At 51.4% G+C, this 18,553-nt stretch overlaps 1 protein-coding gene across 1 annotated transcript in view; it reads right to left on the bottom strand.

Moving 5' to 3' along the window:
- Positions 1-700: 700 nt before the first annotated feature.
- Positions 701-18,553, bottom strand: part of LOC133343849 (gamma-aminobutyric acid type B receptor subunit 1-like) — a 352,259-nt gene continuing 334,406 nt past the window's right edge. Inside the window, exons 18-25 of the mRNA XM_061553804.1 lie at positions 16,910-17,042; positions 15,057-15,173; positions 14,190-14,297; positions 11,318-11,408; positions 4,499-4,626; positions 3,730-3,858; positions 2,304-2,447; positions 701-1,004 (exon numbers count right to left, since the gene is read on the bottom strand). Coding sequence (XP_061409788.1) covers positions 708-1,004; positions 2,304-2,447; positions 3,730-3,858; positions 4,499-4,626; positions 11,318-11,408; positions 14,190-14,297; positions 15,057-15,173; positions 16,910-17,042 — 1,147 coding nt within the window. The 3' untranslated portion in view covers positions 701-707. The remainder of the gene's footprint in view (positions 1,005-2,303; positions 2,448-3,729; positions 3,859-4,498; positions 4,627-11,317; positions 11,409-14,189; positions 14,298-15,056; positions 15,174-16,909; positions 17,043-18,553) is intronic.

An 18,553-nucleotide genomic window follows, 5' to 3' on the forward strand; every position in this document is an offset into this window, starting at 1 on the left:
AGTGCCATTCCGAAGTCGGAATTGCCTCGGCGCGTCGTCCGCATTTCGGCTGAACGCTCGTCGCCGCGTCGAACAAAAAAAAACAGCCGCGGAGAATTTCGACCGGCGCGCGGAATCGACACGACAGCAACACGCGAACAAATCACCGACGCCACCCCAACGCCTCTTGTTCCACCGCACAACCGAGGCACGCCCGGGTGCGCCGTGCCGAGCCAAGCCCAGTGACGCGCCGGTTTTTTCCACCGCAGGAAGCCGAGCCGTGCCGCGGGGCGTCACGCGCAACGAACCGAATTGAGATGCGCACACGGATGGCGCAATGACGCACGCAGCGTTAACGCGACGGACGTCACGTGACGACGCGGCGAATCTTCTCCCTCCTCGAGCGATGACGTCGCCCCTGCAAGGGCCCCCCCCCCACCCCCCCACCCCCCGAGCAGGAAAAAATTCAGATGTCTTTCGTAGACCACAGCATCCTACGGTTTGGTGAAGTCTCGGCGCGGGCAGCAGATAGCCGGCTCGGCCCGGTCGTGCCGGTGCACGACCGGTATCGCGTCACGTCGCTCGGGGCCGCAGGTCACGTCCATCACGAGGAGGGGGGTCTTGGATTCACGCGTGCGTTTTGTTGTTGTTGTTGTTATTGCCCCCCCACCACCCCCTGCCCACCCCTCCCACCCCACCACCCCCCCGACACTTCGCCACGACGTCCGTCAGTTGTACATGAGCTGCACCCTCTTGGCGGAGAGGGCGTTGTCCGGGCGCGCGCTCCGCTCCGCGTTGGCGGCGTGCGTGGGCACCAGGCACGAGACGGCCGCCACGTTCTGCTTGTACCGCGCCTGCGGACCGGGGCTGGGCACGTGGTTCCCGTGGGGGCTGTCGCAGCCGCCGCCGCCGCCGGCCGGCGCAGACGACGCAGCGGCGGCGGCGGCCGCGGCACTCGGCTTACGGGCTCGGAGCTGCTGCCGCTCGGTGAGTTGTCGTCGGAGCTCGCGAACCCGCTCCTCTTTCTGCGAGCGGAGGGCGAGGGAGGAGAAGTTAGGCGGGTGGGGACAACAACAACAACAACCGCCATTCGTCACTAAGTGGCGGTGACGTCACCACGACACTTGTGACAGGACCATGTGCAACTTGAGGTCACGTGGAGTGTCGGGTGGGATCATCACGTTCTAACCCGCGCCTACTGGACATCTGTGAGAAAGAGCTTCACAGCTCATCGGATTCCTCCGGTGTGAATAAATATTCTTATTCTGCAATCGCTGATCTTGTGCCGCGTCGTCTGAAACAGCGCAGTTGAGCGTCAGTCGTCCGGGGCACGGCACGACAAATTAAAGCGTACACGTGTGTGGCACATTAGGAATGAATCACTCTTTTAATTATGTCCTTGTGCAGCAAGGGAGTAAAGTGTGGTTCTGTGCAAGTCCTGATATGCTGTGCTGTGCATCAATGCATGTGTGTACAGCAGCATGTGATGACTGAGTTGGGCCTGTAGGTGGCTGGCAGGGTTAATGAATAACCGCACTTGGACACCAGTCACGTGGTTAATGGCGGCTCGGAAGAATTGCTGTTTGTAACACGTGCTGGTGCATTTTACAGGTAAAGGACCCAAAGGTTGTTTTTAATCGTTATATAAATGTTCTAGACTTGTTCTAGACTTTAAGCTTGGCTTTGAATTGTTCGTTTGTGATATATGCAATTAGAGGCGTTTTAGCACTGTGCATTGTAAAGGGATGACGCACTGTAATTACCTACTGTCATTGTAATTATCTAACCCTAATACTGTTTAGGCTATAACCATGCCCATGTACCCAGAGTATGACTACTTGCAATGCTATTGAGAATAGAACACATGTAAAGTAGTAAGCTGTACAATGGTGATATACAGTACGTATACTGTACACATACAGTACATATAATGGGTGTAAGATACCGATATAAGTAGATAGTATAGATAAACAAACAGCTTAGGATTAAAGGAATATTCGAATAGTGATGTGCAAATGTGATTGTCAAAGACAAAGATGGATTATAAGTAGTAGAATTGGGTTTAAGAGAAAGCTGTTAATGAATAACCGCACTTGGACACCAGCCACGTGGTTAATGGCGACTCGGGAGCAAGGCTGGTTGTAACACACGTGCTGTTGCAATTTACAGAGTGACGGTGCTGTTCTTCACAAGATTGCTATTAACCACAATAAATAAATGTGCTTGCCCTCGATTTGGAGCACCTGCCCACGTCCTTCATTTCGAGTGTGCAATACGTGTACGCACCGAGCCGCAAAAAAAAAAATTCTGATCGCCCTCCGCACCTCGGCGATGATGCGCTCCAGCTCGCGGTTCTCACGCTCCAGCTGCCGCGACTTCTCCTCCTCGTTGTTGAGCGTCGTCGAGATGGTCTTGTTGGCGTCGTGCTGCTCCGTCTGCCACTCGCCGCGCGTGATCAGCCTCCGCATCTGCAGCGAGGGCCGCGGGGCAGACAAGGCAGCGACTCTCGGTGACGGACCGTATGTCCCCCCGTTCTACGTCCCAGTCCCTACCCACCCCCCGCCACCAGGGCTGAGATCGCGGATTCATCGTTGTGCTCCTGTAGTGACTCAACTCGGACGCATACTCTTAGTCTTAGGTTTTTTCGGTAAAGTCACGTGGGGTAAAAAAGTTAAATTAAAATTAATAGAAGTAAAATAAAAATCACGACGTTTCGGAGGCAACACAAGCTTCCGTCTTCAGGTGGAACCATCACAGCAACGATTGCTGTATCAAGTAAAAACCTCTTTAAAAACCTCTTTACTTGATACAGCAATCGTTGCTGTGACGGTTCCACCTGAAGACGGAAGCTTGTGTTGCCTCCGAAACGTCGTGATTTTTATTTTACTTTGGTTAATTTGAATTTTATTTCTCATCAAATCCTTGCAGTCTCGAAAGCTTCAAATCTAGACTCAACTCGGAGACAGTAAGACTTGGAGGCACTTCGTTATTTAACAAGCACCATCGGGATAACACACACAACACCCTACGTGGGTGTACACTATTATTATTATTAAGACCATCTATTGTGGGCGGCACTACTTAGTTAGAACAGTTGGTAGCCTGTCTGACTTGCAGCGCCCCGGGATGGTGAAGACGGAGATGACGACGACGAGATTGTGACGACGACGAGATTGTGACGACCATGGACTTGAACAACAGTCCCAAGGTCCCGCTCAGGGGCCCACGCCCCCTTTCCGGAACCTCCCAGCAGGTTCCTGGGGCTTCCCGATGGGCCCCTTCTGTGACCTTTCCCCTTTAGATGTCCCCCCTCTCGTGTCTATCGTGGCCTGCTGACCCGAGCACTGCCGTACACCACAGTTACCCTTTTCCGCCAGCAGCCAGCGTCTATGCCACTACACTCCTCAAGGGCTACTGTAGTAGGTATGGGGTTGGGGGGGGGGGGGGCTTCAGCACGGTTCGCCAGTAAGATGTTTAGTTTTGCTCACCAGCCCCGGGTAACATCGGCGGCAGTAAAATCTGCGCTGGTCCTTCCAGGCGCTGGTCAGTGGTGCACCCCCCTCCCCCCCGCGCGCTCTTGTACCTTGCACGTTACGTCACGTGAATAAATCACGCTGCGGAGCGAAATGTCGGACGTGGTGCCGAACAAGTGGCGGTGCGAAAAACCCCGAAAACGCAGCGGAGAGCTGTGGCAAAGGTGATTATCGTCAAGACGACGGAGATGATTCGGTGATATCTCCGCCAGCTTACCTTGGGCACAAAGAGGACGATGAGGGTGATGTAGGAGGAGAAGATGACGGCCAGCGCGGCGAAAGCAAAGGAAGCGTCCTGCTGCTTGCTCACGATCATGGCCACGGGCGCCGTGATCATGCACAGAACCTGCACGGGGCCCACAAAGACAAACGTCCCCCGTGTAGCCTCGACCGACTGTTGGGGCAAGTGCTGTTAGCAAGCAACCAATGATGGGTCGGCATGGCACACGAGGTGGGTGGCCAGCACCGCGCCTGGCTGCCTTTGTCCCCACCCAGTGTGCGATCGTTTCACACCACACCAAGTACTCATTTGAGGCCAAGTCAACCTAAGGGAGGCCCTGGATAGGTAAATATAATCGTCACTGGTGACGGCCGTGAGCGAAAATCGAACTCGGGTCGCCAGGTTCAAAGTGCAGAGCGCTAACCGCGACACTACCGCTCCCCAAACTCGGGATGAGTTATATTAAAGTATTAGAGATTTCGATTTTTAAGTGTAATTTTGGATGATCGGATTACGTCCACAATACATACTCTTTCCAAGGCATCTGTCCAGCGTGAAGACCAGGCCAAAACTACCACACTCTGTGCTTTGGATAGACTCGCCCCCGCCACACGAACATGGAATTCCCGCCAAGGGCTGTAATCAAGTGGCATCAATGGCTCAAAGCTCATTCGAGCCGCATTCACATCGCTTTGACCTTTAACCTCCGAATCGCTTGCTAATCAACCAATGAGACAGCGGCCGCTCCGCCCGCGGGGCCCATTACCGAGACATTGTAGATCGCCATGCCCACGGAGCGGTGGTCGTTGATTTTCTCCGTGGAAACGCTCTTGGTCTCGTATGCCAGGAAAATGCCCAGCAGCAGCAGGAGGCCCTTGTACGTGTACACGATGCCTGCGCACGCAAACGTGGAGTTCGTCACGCGCGCCAAACTCACTCAGGGCCTAACTTGGCTCCCCTCCCACCCTCAACCAGTATATATACTGTTTTCTTGGAATTTCTCTGACTTGATACAGCAATCGTGCTGTGACGGTTCCACCTGAAGACGGAAGCTTGTGTTGCCTCCGAAACGTCGTGATTTTTATTTTATTTTTTATTTTACTTTTATTAATTTTCAATTTTTTACCTACGTGACTTTACCGGAAAAAAACCTAAGAATATGAATCATTGCAGTCACGAAAGCTTCAAATCTAGAATTCACTTTTTTTTGAACGATTGTTGCGACTTCGGAGCCGCACCGGCTCTGCCAATTAGCACGCTTTGCTATGCACGGTGTGAAAGAAGTTCAACGTGAGAACGTGCGTACACAACTCCCTTCTCCCAATAATCAGCGTTTTTGGGTTTAGATCGCGTTATTTATAAATGTGTCGTAACCCTCCACCACCCGACACGGCCAATCAGCAAAAAAGTGTCACGTTGACAAAGACAAAGAGTTCGCTGCTTTAGCCCACCGGTGTATTGAAGCGTGAAACCACAACATTTACAATTTTTGAGTAGTACGACGTTTCGCTGGTAATTGCGATTTAAAGGTTTTTATTAACTTCTCAGCGGGTACAAGGAAAACCAAAGAGAGTACTGAAAACCACTCCTTCCCAGGCGCCCCGGTTGGCCCCTTCGAGTCTCCGTCACATCCGCGGGCTCCACCCACATACAATGCAACAAAAAAGCTCGCCGCCATAACGCACACCGCCCCGTTCCCCTTATTTACATTCATCACCACCATTCACCCATGCGCTGCTCCATCACATCGCCTTCCCCCGATCGAACACGTACATTCCTCGCCCACACGACTTAGCAGGCCGGCTAAAATGTGCATGGCCATCCTTCACTATCCCTTCCCTATACCCGCTGGTCCCCTTGCTACCCCACCCCGGGTAGGGGCCACTTCCACTTCACACCTGCGGCCTTGTATCCCAGCCTAACCCGGTCTACTTCCATCACCCTTTCTAGCAACCTCCTCGCCCAGTAGCACACCTCCAACGGTGATATAGGGGACCCATCCAACTCTTTTCTGCGAGCTCCCCACAAGGCCTCCTTTGTCGCGCCTATTATGGCCCACGTTCGATCTCTGTCATCTCCCCGCACCTCCCTTAAGACTCCCCACATAATGTCCCGACTGATCACCTGCGACGGGTAAAACCAGGACAACAGCGGACTGCTCAGTCTCCACACCTCCTGTGCGAAGGGACACCTCACCATGACGTGCACCGCGTCCTCATCTGTGTTGCAGCCCCTCGGGCATTTGGGCGAACGTGCCATTCGGCGAGAAAACATGAAGCCCCTCGTCTCCAATCTATCCCACACCGCCAACCAGGACAGATCTCTCTGTTCTTTTGTGAGCGCCGTTGATGAAGTGTTCCTCCACACTTGACGGTACATAGTCCTCTTCGCGCCCATCACCCCCTCGCAGGCCTCCCCTTCGTTTACTTTGGCCAATACCTCCTTGGAGTTCCACGATCCCCCTCTCTGACTCAAATTGTACATCTTTTATGTAGTCACCCACCGCCGCATTCAGCCATCCTTGTGGCCAGGCCAAGGGCGTGCCCGCCGGTAATTGGGTCATCCCAAGCCCCCTCAGGAGCCACATCAGGCGATACCTTAAATAACATGCGGCCTTCCCCCGGGGCTCTTCGGAAAAGAATAACCTCAAAGTGTTGCACACAAAAATTGAGGACAGCACACGTGCAATATTTGGGGCACCCTTCCCCCCGTTCTCGATACGTTTACACATCACCACTCTCTTCACTCTATCCATCCCGCCTCCCCAAATGAATTTAAACAACATCGATTGCAGGATTCTTGCCTCCCTCCTACCTGGCGGGTACACATATGCGAGGTAGTTGAGTGTTGGTAAAACCACCACCCTCACTACCAGAATCCTCCCTTCCATCGTGAGCCGTCTCCCGGCCCACTTGCCTAACTGTCCCTTTACCTGCTTTATCCTCCCGTCCCAGTTTCGTTCCGCCGACCTTTCTCGGCAAAAGGACACTCCCAAGACCTTGACTTCCTCCGTCTTTATCCCCAACTCAGGCGGCCGACCCTCAAATAGTCTCGGGTCCCCGAAGGCCATCAATTCGCTCTTCCTCGCATTCACCTTCAAGCCGGAGGCCAGGCCGAAGCGGTTTGTCTCCTTCATGGCCCCCCACACTGATGCCACGTCCCTACAGAGCACGACTACGTCATCCATATATAGCGCCACCTTCCCCTGTTCCTTATTCCCGGGGATGGTCACTCCCTTAATCTCCTCATTGTTTCTTATTGCCTGTGCAAGGGGTTCCATACACATTACAAATAGAACCGCGGACATCGGGCACCCCTGTCTCACCCCTGACTCTACTGGAATTGTCCCCGAGAGCTCCCCATTTATCAGTAGTCTGGTCTTGAGCCCTTGGTAAAGACGCCTCACCCAATCGACCAAGGGTCCCCTCACTCCTATTTTTTCCAACACTGCTGAACATATACTCGTGCGAGAGGCGGTCGAAAGCCTTCTCAAGATCCAGGCTAAGAAGCCCTAGGGGGCATCCCCTCTCTCCTTCTACCTCCTATTGCCTCCCTTAATAAAATCAGGGAGTCCGAAATCCTTCTTCCTGGCACCGCACACGTCTGGTCGGGTTCGATTACTCCCTCCACCACCTTCCCCAGTCGCGTCGCAGCTATTTTTGCCATAATCTTGTAGTCCGAGTTCAGGAGCGTAACTGGACGCCAGTTTCCCAACTCTCTCCGGTCCCCCTTCTTATACATCAGTATGATGAGCCCCTCACACATTTCTTCTGGCACCAGTCCACCCTCCAGCATTTCCCTATACATCTGCAGCATGTCCCCTTTCATTAAATCCCAGAATGTAATATAGAATTCTGCTGGAATTCCATCCAGTCCTGGCGTCCTATTCTTATTCTGCCTCCTCACTGCCTCCTCCACTTCCTCCATCTGGATCCTCCCTCCCAGTACCTCTGGGTTCTTAACCTCATGTCTTAGCTCCCCTAGTAGTGCCTCCCTTATTCCCTTATCCGTTCCCTTCCTCCCATACAACTCCCCATAGTACTCCTCCGCTATCTCTATCATACCCTCTGTCGTTGCCTGCCTGCCTCTGACCGGACTCACCAATTCCCTAAGTGTGTTGTCTCCTGCCTTGCATTTCTTAAAGAAGAAACTCGTACATTTCTCTCCCTGTTCCGTTGCCCTGACCCTTGCCCTGTATGCCATTTGTTTGACTCTTTTCTCCAATACCGAGGATAACCTTCCCTTCAATCTTCGTATATCCTCACCCACCGGGAATCCCAGCTCAAGTAACCTGTGCTTCTTCTCGATTCTAGCGTTCCACAGCTGCAGTTCCCTGTTTACACTCCTCCTTCTACTATGCGTCTGGAAGAGGGCCTTTATCCGGCCCTTCACCATGCTCCACCACTCCACCCTCGTGGCAAAGCATTCCTGCAGGGTCGTCCAGTCTTCGTACTTCCTTACAAAGTCTTCCACGACCCTTCTGTCTTCCAACAGGCTTACATTCATTTTCCAGGTTCCCTTCCCCATCTTCAGGCCACCTGGAATACCGAGCTTTGCCTTCACCAAATTGTGATCTGACAAGGGGAAGGGTTCCAGGTCAGCTCCATCCACCTTCACATTGGCAGACACAAAGATGAAATCTATTCGTGATTGCGTTCTACCAGCCCTTATCCGACCACGTGTATCCCGGTCTCACCGGGTGTACCTTTCTGAAGGTGTCAGTCATTTTAAAATCCTCTATCATCTCCTTCAACTTCCTAGAGGAAGGGTCGAGCCTCCTCCCAGCCACCGATAATAGGTCTGCCAGGCACAACGGGCAGTTAAAATCACCCCCCATTATGACTTGCCTTCTCGTCACGAGCAGGGTCGCTACATTATTCCATAGGTCCACTCTTTCTGTGCACGTCGTGGGGGCGTACACATTTATTAGTCTCAGGTTTGCCTCTCCATAAGACACGTCCACATAATGGAGGCGGCCCGGGACCACCTCTTGGGACCCGACTATCTGTATACCCCTCCTGCCTAGGAGGGTAACTACCCCCGTGCATCGATTTTCATTACTCCCGGACCAAAAGTAGTAGCCATCCCAGCTCTCCAACAGCTCCTCCCGGCCCAGGGTGTATGGTAGGTGGCATTCCTGGAGGAAGACCACCTCCCACTTGGTAGCCTGTAGCAGTTGTATTATTGCTCCTCTCCTCCCCTTTCCCTTCAAGCTCCTCACATTTACGGACGCCACAGAAAGTTCCATGTTAGGATGTGTCTCAGTCCGAAGTGGCCTTCTCCGCTCGCCCTCCGTAACCATCTTCATTCGCCAGTTCCCGCAATTTCATTTTGCCCCTTGTTCTCAAGGGTTTCCCCCTGCGCGGGCTCTCCACCCTTTCCTCCATCCCCTCCCTCGAGGCCTCTGTGTCCAGCGAGGAGTCCGAGGATTCCGTGCTGCCTAAAGGGGCGCCTCTTTTTGGGGCTCTCCGTATCCTCCTTTTCCTTCCGATTGGTCCCTCCCATGTCTCGCTACCGCCTTCCTCCTGCTGTTGTTCCCCTTTTCCTTCATCCTCCTCCACCGCCTCTGCCCAGTCTTCCACGGTCGTCTCGGAGATGCTGCCCATGCCGTCGCTCCCCTCCCCCGCCAGCCCCTCTTCCTGCTCGCTCGATGTTGATTCTGCTCTTTTTGCATGCCTCTCCCCTTCTCCCCCTCCATCCGTCGCTGGTGGCTGCTGCTCAGCCACCTCCCCACGTCCTTCCCTCACCAGTTCCTTATCCAGGTCCAGTTTGGTCCCACCCCCTTCCTCATCCCTCGCTCCTCCTACCCTATACGCCCTAACCTTGTTGGCGTACGACTCCGGACAATTTTTGTACAGGTGTTCTCGGCTACCGCAGAGGTTACATTGTGCCGGAACACTGCATTCTTCTACCTCGTGGTCCAGTGCCTTGCATCTATAGCAGACTTTTGTCTTGCACACTGCAGCCAGGTGACCGCTGCCCCCACACCTCCTACACAGTTTAGGTTGTCCGGCATACACCACATATCCCCGGTTGCCTCCTATGTTCAGGGCACTCGGGATGTGTCTCAAGGTCCCTCCTTCTGTTTTCAGCCGCACCCTCCATTGTCTTGCCCCTGTCCATATCCCCACTGAGTCCCTCACCTTTTTACAGCCCGACAGTACCGAGCAGTGCTGTCTTAGCCAGACCTCCACGTCGTGGTCATGTAGGGCTTCATTGTATAGGAAAATAGTCACCACCTTCGTGTCCAGCTCTGATAACAGTTGTAGCTTCATTGACATCAATGGCTTCTCCTCCGCCTTTTCCTCGAAGCGGGTCATAAATCTTTGTAGCAGGGGGCTTGAGTTGAAGCTTACATCAAACGCCCTCCCTCCCGGCAGAGTTATCAAACAGTACAAGTCTGTCGGCTCTATTTGTAGCAAGCCCATCATTATTGACCGTACAAAGGTCGCTCGGTCGATGGTCACTTCTTCTGCTACCTCGTCCTTCATCATTACTCTGACGCAATTATGTCGTTTGACATGAGGTGGTGTCAGACTCACCCCTGCCCCGCCTCGCCATTTCCCGTCTCGTTCCCGGGGCCTCCCAGCTCCCACCGGTCCAGCGTCCACTGTCACGTTCCCCCTCCGGGCCTCCCCTTGCCCCAGGGTTGCTGGGGTCTCTCTGGCTTCATTCCACACCCTCCACTCGGGGGCCCCCGCATCTCTGCGTCCGGACACCGTACCTTTTTCTCCTCGGCCTCCCTCACCCACTCCATCAGCTCCCGCCCTCCCATCCAGTTCCTCCATCCTCTCCTTCTGCCGTGCCTCCGCCACGTTCCCCTCCATCCATCTCCCTGCCTCCTCCACGCATCCCCCTGCTGCCAGCGGGTCGGTCTGGTTGCCCCAGTCCCCACCGGCAGCGTAGGTGGTGTCGGTGGCCCTCTGCTTTCGCCGCGTCTTCTTGTCTCCTGCAGTCACCGTCTGGCCGACTCTGTCGTCCCAGGCTCCCTCAGCAGTGCAGGTGGCATTCATTTCTCTTGACGCACTCCCTGCTTCCTTTTCATCTGCTGCGAGCATAAGCTGGGCGGCTCGGTCATCCCGGTCTCCTTCAGCAACTCGGGTGGCCCTCGTGGTCCTTGACTCTCGCCATTTCCCCTCTTCGTCTGTTGCGATTTCCGTCTCCATTCTCCAGCAGTCCCCACTTCTTGGCAGCGTGGTCATCCCTGGCCACACTGTCAGGGCCCTCGCAGGCCTCGGGGCTGGTGGCTAGGTCTCACTTGAGATCCGGACGGGCTGGAAGGATCACCTCGATGCTCCTGGTGTCTCCCCTGGCGAGCCAGGGCGATTTCCCCCTCATCGGGCAATTCGCCAGAATGTTGAGGCTCTGCTCTGTCTCCCGTTCTTATATAGAGCAGCAGCAGCAGGGTGACGTCATCATTAACTCATCAACTCATCAGGTGCAACGATTTGAGGAGGGGGGGGGGGGTTATTGTAATTATATACTAGATTAGTAATCAGGCAGTTGTTACGATGCGAGTTGTAGATTAGTAATCCCTTCTCCCCGCAGGTGCTTCGTGCGGTGTGTGTGTCTGTGTGTGTCTCACCCAGCCACGTGGTCATCTTGCGCGAGCTGCAGTGCTCCAGCTGTGGGAGAATCTCAACGTCGTCGCCCACCAGATTCTCCTTGCCGAAGCCCTGCGTGGTTCCAATTCAAGTTCAGTTATTATGTACAGCCCTGTGAGCCATTCGGCTCTTGAATCGGGTGCAACCGCAACAAACAAAAAAACTAAAACACGAACAAAAAAACATCTTAAAGTGAATATGTGAAAATCCAAGAAAAAACAGCAAAATATTGCAGAAAAAAACACCGTACACCAACGCTGTGTGCAAAAATCCCAGTGGGATGCAAGTCAAACAACCAACAACAACCACAAGACAACTTAGATTAAGGCCATCAGTCTAACTCTGTAATACAACAAACCAACAAGGTTTGGGAGCACGCGCGCACAGACCATCGGAGCACCAAGCAGTCGAGGGTTGGGGCCAGGGTGCGTGCCATCGTCCCTATTTCTGTCGCAGTGACTAGGAGATGTTAACTACCTCGCCCGGTACGCAGGAGGTCGTGGGTTTGATTCCAACCCTGACGCCTGCTGCTGTTTATTTGGAGTCTGCGTGTCTCTCTCTCATCATCATCACGGTGGCTAGGAGATGTTAACTACCTCGCCCGGTACACATGAGGTCGTGGGTTTGATTCCAACCCTGACGCCTGCTGCTGTTTATTTGGAGTCTGCGTGTCTCTCTCTCATCATCATCACGGTGGCTAGGAGATGTTAACTATCTCGCCTGGTCTACAGGAGGTCGTGGGTTCGATCCCGACCTGACGCCTGCTGTTTCTTTGGAGTCTGCGTGTCTCTCTCTCATCATAATCGCGGTGGCTAGGAGATGTTAACTACCTCGCCCGGTATACAGGAGGTCGTGGGTTCGATTCCAACCCTGACGCCTGCTGCTGTTTATTTGGAGTCTGCGTGTCTTTCTCTCATCATCATCACGGTGGCTAGGAGATGTTAACTACCTCGCCCGGTACACAGGAGGTCGTGGGTTTGATTCCAACCCTGATGCCTGCTGCTGTTTATTTGGAGTCTGCGTGTCTCTCTCTCATCATCATCACGGTGGCTAGGAGATGTTAACTACCTCGCCCGGTACACAGGAGGTCGTGGGTTTGATTCCAACCCTGACGCCTGCTGCTGTTTATTTGGAGTCTGCGTGTCTCTCTCTCATCATCATCACGGTGGCTAGGAGATGTTAACTACCTCCCCCGGTACACATGAGGTCGTGGGTTTGATTCCAACCCTGACGCCTGCTGCTGTTTATTTGGAGTCTGCGTGTCTCTCTCTCGACATCATCACGGTGGCTAGGAGATGTTAACTATCTCGCCTGGTCTACAGGAGGTCGTGGGTTCGATCCCGACCCTGACGCCTGCTGTTTCTTTGGAGTCTGCGTGTCTCTCTCTCATCATAATCGCGGTGGCTAGGAGATGTTAACTACCTCGCCCGGTATACAGGAGGTCGTGGGTTCGATTCCAACCCTGACGCCTGCTGCTGTTTATTTGGAGTCTGCGTGTCTCTCTCTCATCATCATCACGGTGGCTAGGAGATGTTAACTACCTCGCCCGGTACACAGGAGGTCGTGGGTTTGATTCCAACCCTGACGCCTGCTGCTGTTTATTTGGAGTCTGCGTGTCTCTCTCTCATCATCATCACGGTGGCTAGGAGATGTTAACTACCTCGCCCGGTACACATGAGGTCGTGGGTTTGATTCCAACCCTGACGCCTGCTGCTGTTTATTTGGAGTCTGCGTGTCTCTCTCTCATCATCATCACGGTGGCTAGGAGATGTTAACTATCTCGCCTGGTCTACAGGAGGTCGTGGGTTCGATCCCGACCCTGACGCCTGCTGTTTCTTTGGAGTCTGCGTGTCTCTCTCTCATCATAATCGCGGTGGCTAGGAGATGTTAACTACCTCGCCCAGTACGCAGGAAGTCGTGGGTTTGATTCCAACCCTGACGCCTACTGTTTATTTGCAGTCTGCGTGTCTCTCTCCGCCTGGCCGCGTGGATTTTCCTCTGGGTCCTCCGGTTTCTCCCCCCCACATTTAGAATCGACGTCACGTGTTTAAGAGTATTTGTGACAGCCAGAGCACTTCTTAACAAAAGAGCCATACAGCTCAGTGGGGCTTACCTTGTTAAATAAAAAATTTAGTAAGTTTAATTGAGCGAAATTTTTCGGTTTGACCCGAGTTAAAGACATCATTAAGACCGTGAAAGAAAGGTAAGGGGGGTTTTTGGGGAAGATGGTCAACGGAGTGGCAGCCAAGGGTGGCGAACACGCACGAGAGAGCAAGGACGTCCACCGTGGAGATGGAGCGGTAAAATCAGCATGCACGCCAGTGGCTTGATGGAGTGTTATAGCGTGGGACCGCGAGAGATGTTTGATGACCCAGGGCTTGGCCTTCCTCCAGCAGTGGAATGACCACATATGATGATGATCTTCTTGGTTCTTTCAGTAAAGTCACGTAGAAGGGAAATAATAAAATAATAAAAATAAAACATGATAAAATACAATTCACACGACGTTTCGGCCTCATGTCGTGAGAATTATTTAATTATGTAAATTTTTATTATTTTATTATTTCCCTTCTACGTGACTTTTACCGAAAGAACCAAGAGATGAATCCCTGCAGTCACGAAAGAAGCTTTAAATCAAGATGATGATGTATTCATATTCTTAGGTTTTGTCGGTAAAGTCACGTAGGTAAAAAATTCAAATTAATAAAAGTAAAATAAAATAAAAATTCACGACGTTTCGGAGGCAAAAAAAAAAGATGTTGATGTTTATCATGATGACGACGAGCTGATGATGATGATGACGTTGTTCATCATGATGATGACGACGAGCTGATGATGATGATGACGGATTACCTCGACGGTTCTCTGCAAGGGGTCGACGAGCTGCCAGATGAGGATGGTGACGGCATCGATGAAGATGAGAACCCCCGCGGTGACGTAGAGCTTCCATTGCTCCAGTTGCTGCGGGGGTGGGACAGGGGTGAGGGGCAGGGGTGTTAATTCAAGGGCAATGCTCACGAAGCCTCAACTCTTCACATCCATTCTAAGAAGCCACCTGATGCTTAGGTTTTTTTTTTAAACCCAATCCCAAGCGAGTAATTTTTATTTTTATTGCTACATTCAATGCCACTCCGTTTGCTGCACAGACATTCCTCCATAATACAGGTGGTGGGGGTGGTGGGGGGGTTTAAGGACACATTGATATATGTACGCGATCTAACCCAACAAAAAAACCTTATTAGGGATGATATTGCTCGCGAAAAGCCTAACACGTGCTAAACAAAAATTCCTCGTTTAACGAAGAAGCAGATGCGTGCCGCGTTAAGCGAAAATGCGTAAAGGGAAAAAAAAACGTCCCCAGAAGAAATCACGGAATGGTAACGTCTGGCAAGGTACAATAAATGCGCACGCAGCGTGGTGGTGGGAGACACTCCGCTCATCCTCGCAGCGGCTTTTGGCTGGCCATCGAACAAAAGATGGTCATCGCATCGCCCGTCTGGAGCGCTCTGCATTCCAATATTGGGGAAGCTACTGGAGCTATGGCACTTTCAAATCATCTAGATTGAAATCTCATTTCTTTATAACTGCTTTTTGGTGTTTGTTGTCCTTCACCCGCGCGCAGCGACCGATTAGCATGGTTGGCTAACGTGCGTATGCGAACCAAGCTCGACACGCGGAACACTCATACCACGCGTTAACGCGAGGCGCTGCCGAACGTACCGGTCTCATCTCCTTCTTGTCCTCCTTCTTGGTGAATAGGGTGTGCACCCACCAGATCTTGGTGAACATGCTGCCGTAGCCCATGCCGAATCCAATGCTCAGCAGCCACACGCGCACCTGCACACCGCGACCACGACCATGCTCACAGTTGGGATTCATCGCGGCAACATCGCTCCTGCTGATGGGTCTCTGCATCCGTCACGCGCGACGGAGAGCCTTCCGCCGCGATAGACCCGCCGCTGTGGGAACGGCGCGAGTGCTAAAATATTCAATCTCGATGTGAAGCTTTCGTGAGCGCAGGAATCCATACTCTTTGGTTCTTTCGGTAGAGTCACGTTGATAGAAAAATAAAAAAAATATATAAAAAAAAATGTATCACGACGTTTCAATCGCAACACAAGCGGAAAAAAAAAATGTAGCAGTTTTTCAAATGATTTTTTACGCTTGAGGACGACCGCTTGTGTGTTGCGATCGAAACGGCGTGATGAATTATTTTTTGTTTAATTTAATTTTTTTACCCACGTGACTTTACCGAAAGAACCAAAGAGTATATTAAAAGGGGATTTTGCCTATTGGGTTTCTGTGGAAAAGAGCTTCATAGCTCATCAGATTTCTCCAGGATAAATACAGATTCAGGTTTTAATGTGCATTGTTTAAATTTGTATTTTAGTATTTATTGAGTGATTGCGTGTTGTCTTCGTGTGAAATTTGAACTTGTATACTTTTAGTCGAAACGTCATTATATACTAAAATATTATTGTTTTTGTTATTGAGAATCAGAATCTCTGTTTATACTGGAGGAATCCGATGTCCAGTCGGGACAGGCTCATGAAGTTACAACAACAAACAAACACAACAACAAACAAACACAACAACAAACAAACACAACAACAAACAAACTCAAACACGAGAGGAGTGCAAAGTATAGGAAAGGTGAACAAATTACACAAAAAAAGTTAAATTTCGATTTAAAACTTTCGTGACTGCAGGGATTCATCTTCTTGGTTCTTTCGGTAAAGTCACGTAGAATGGAAATAATAAAATAATAAAAATTAAACATAATAAAATTTCGATTTAAAGCTTTCGTGACTGCAGGGATTCATCTTCTTGGTTCTTTCGGTAAAGTCACGTAGAATGGAAATAATAAAATAATAAAAATAAAACATAATAAAATAATTCTCACGACGTTTCGGCCACAACGCAAGCAGCCGTCCTCAGGTGAAGAACAGGTCTGTCGAGAAGACAGCGTCTGAATTTTTATTTTTATTATTTTATTATTTCCATTCTACGTGACTTTACCGAAAGAACCAAGAATATGAAAAAAGCTATTTTACCAGGTAAAGCCACTGAGCTAGCAACTTCTTTTTCAGAAGCGACCTGGCCACAAACGATAGCTCAAAAATTAGGCTCATCACGTGGAAATGTACAGCAGCCAAATAATCTAAATTCACTTTGATTATAAATGCGGAGAGAAAAACCAGAGGACCCAGAAAAATAAAACCCACGCTGCCACGGGGAGAGAGACACGCAAAACTCCAAATATACAACAGGCGTCGGGATCAAACCCCTGACCTCCTGCACACCAGGCGAGGTAGTTAACATCTCCTAGCCACTATGAGACCTCCTTTACCAGTGGCAAAATATAGTAGTAGGTTTTTACCCTTTAAACTGGAACAAAACTGACACCTTTATACAAGGCATCATGTTTGCAATAACCGCAACACAAGCATTTTGACTGCTTGTGTTGCGTATATTGTAAACATTATGCTTTGTATAAAGGTGTCAGTTTTGTACCAGTTTAAAGGGTAAAAACCTACTACTATATCTCCTAGCCACCGTGTTGTTATTATTACCTGGCAGATGAACGGGAACTGACTCTCGCTGATGTGGAGGCCATCCAGACCAAGTGGCAGCACCACGGCCAGCGTGAGGATGCATCCCAGCGCCGTCAAGTTGTTGAGGTTGGGCTGCGAGTTCTGGATGTATCTGGAGTCACAGAGGCGGGAAACGCGCAAACCAAGGAGTTATCTGAACCACAAGACCTCGGCTGATCCTGTTAAAGGAGCATGGACCAGGGGCGGTTTCTTCATTAGGGCGATTGGGCGACGCACCACCAATGTCATTGAACCACAGAGTCACGCGAGCCGTTACTGTGCCTCTGGATATAGTCCAATCAGCGTCATGTCACGTTCTGTGGAGTACCGCCTCTTTTTGGGCGATTTCACTCCGGCTGAGAATCGCCCCGAGTGGCCCCATAGACTTACATTCAAAGATGTTTTTTTTCGAACGGCGGGCGCTGCAATGCATTCTCTATGGCTTCCGGGAGGGCTCGCACTAACGTGCTTACGTCATCAGACGTAAGCACGTTTCAGTCAACAATATTATTTGTCGCCACCTAGTGGAATCTTTAATAAAAGAAACTGAGTGGATTGTAATAATAGTGAGTATAGAAACAAACAAGATGTATTGTAAGAGTCACTTTATTTTTCATTAATATTAAAGAAGTGAAGTTGCCTTTACATGCTTAAACTGTTAATTTATCCATTGCATGAGTGGACCTTATCCTTATCAATCATCCAGACATTTTCCCCCCCTGAGAGATTATGCAGGAGCCGCCACTGGCATGGACCATGACCGGAACTCCCGTCGTCCTCGCAGCAGTGGCTCTTGGCTAACCATCGAACAAAGGCGGCGCTCACCGCATCGCGCGCTTTTCAGATGCGCTTCTGCGGCCGTCTGGAACGCTCTTGCTTCCGATATTAGGAAGCCACTGGAGCTATGCACTTTTAAAACATCTCGATTGAAAACTCGAAATGTTTTAGAATTGTTTTTTGTGTTTGGTTTGTTGTCCTTTCCCCGCGCACTACCGATGAGCCAGGGTTGGCTACGTATGGCGCGAAAGAAGTTCAACATATATCTGCGTGGAGCTCTTGACACAGCCCCCCCCCCCCCTCGTATGCACGGTGGGTTCTCTCTCGGCTCTTCGGTTTCCTACCATGGAAAGCCAAGCACTCGTTCGCGGAATTTGGCCAGACAATTTTGCATTTTCGAAATCGCGCCTTTCACAATGTGGCATTCAAGAGCACTTTGCACACCTTTTCACCTTTTTACAGCGATGAAGGAAGACATTGAAAAGCAAAGCAAAAAGAACGGCGTTAAGGGGCACGTCGCTTGACCAAACCACGTCGCTCCGCACTCGCCGTGTCTGTCCGCACGTACCCCCACGTCACTCCACACTCGCCGTGTCTGTCCGCACGTACCCCCACGTCGCACCGATGACACTCGCCGTGTCTGTCTGCACGTACCCCCACGTCACTCCGATGACACTCGCCGTGTCTGTCCGCACGTACCCCCGCGTCACTCCGATGACACTCGCCGTGTCTGTCCGCACGTACCCCCACGTCACTCCACACTCGCCGTGTCTGTCCGCACGTACCCCCACGTCACTCCGATGACACTCGCCGTGTCTGTCCGCACGTACCCCCACGTCACTCCGA

This window comes from Lethenteron reissneri, chromosome 1 (assembly GCF_015708825.2).
Source record: "Lethenteron reissneri isolate LAM-NWPU_2019-01 chromosome 1, ASM1570882v1, whole genome shotgun sequence".
Taxonomy (NCBI): domain Eukaryota; kingdom Metazoa; phylum Chordata; class Hyperoartia; order Petromyzontiformes; family Petromyzontidae; genus Lethenteron; species Lethenteron reissneri.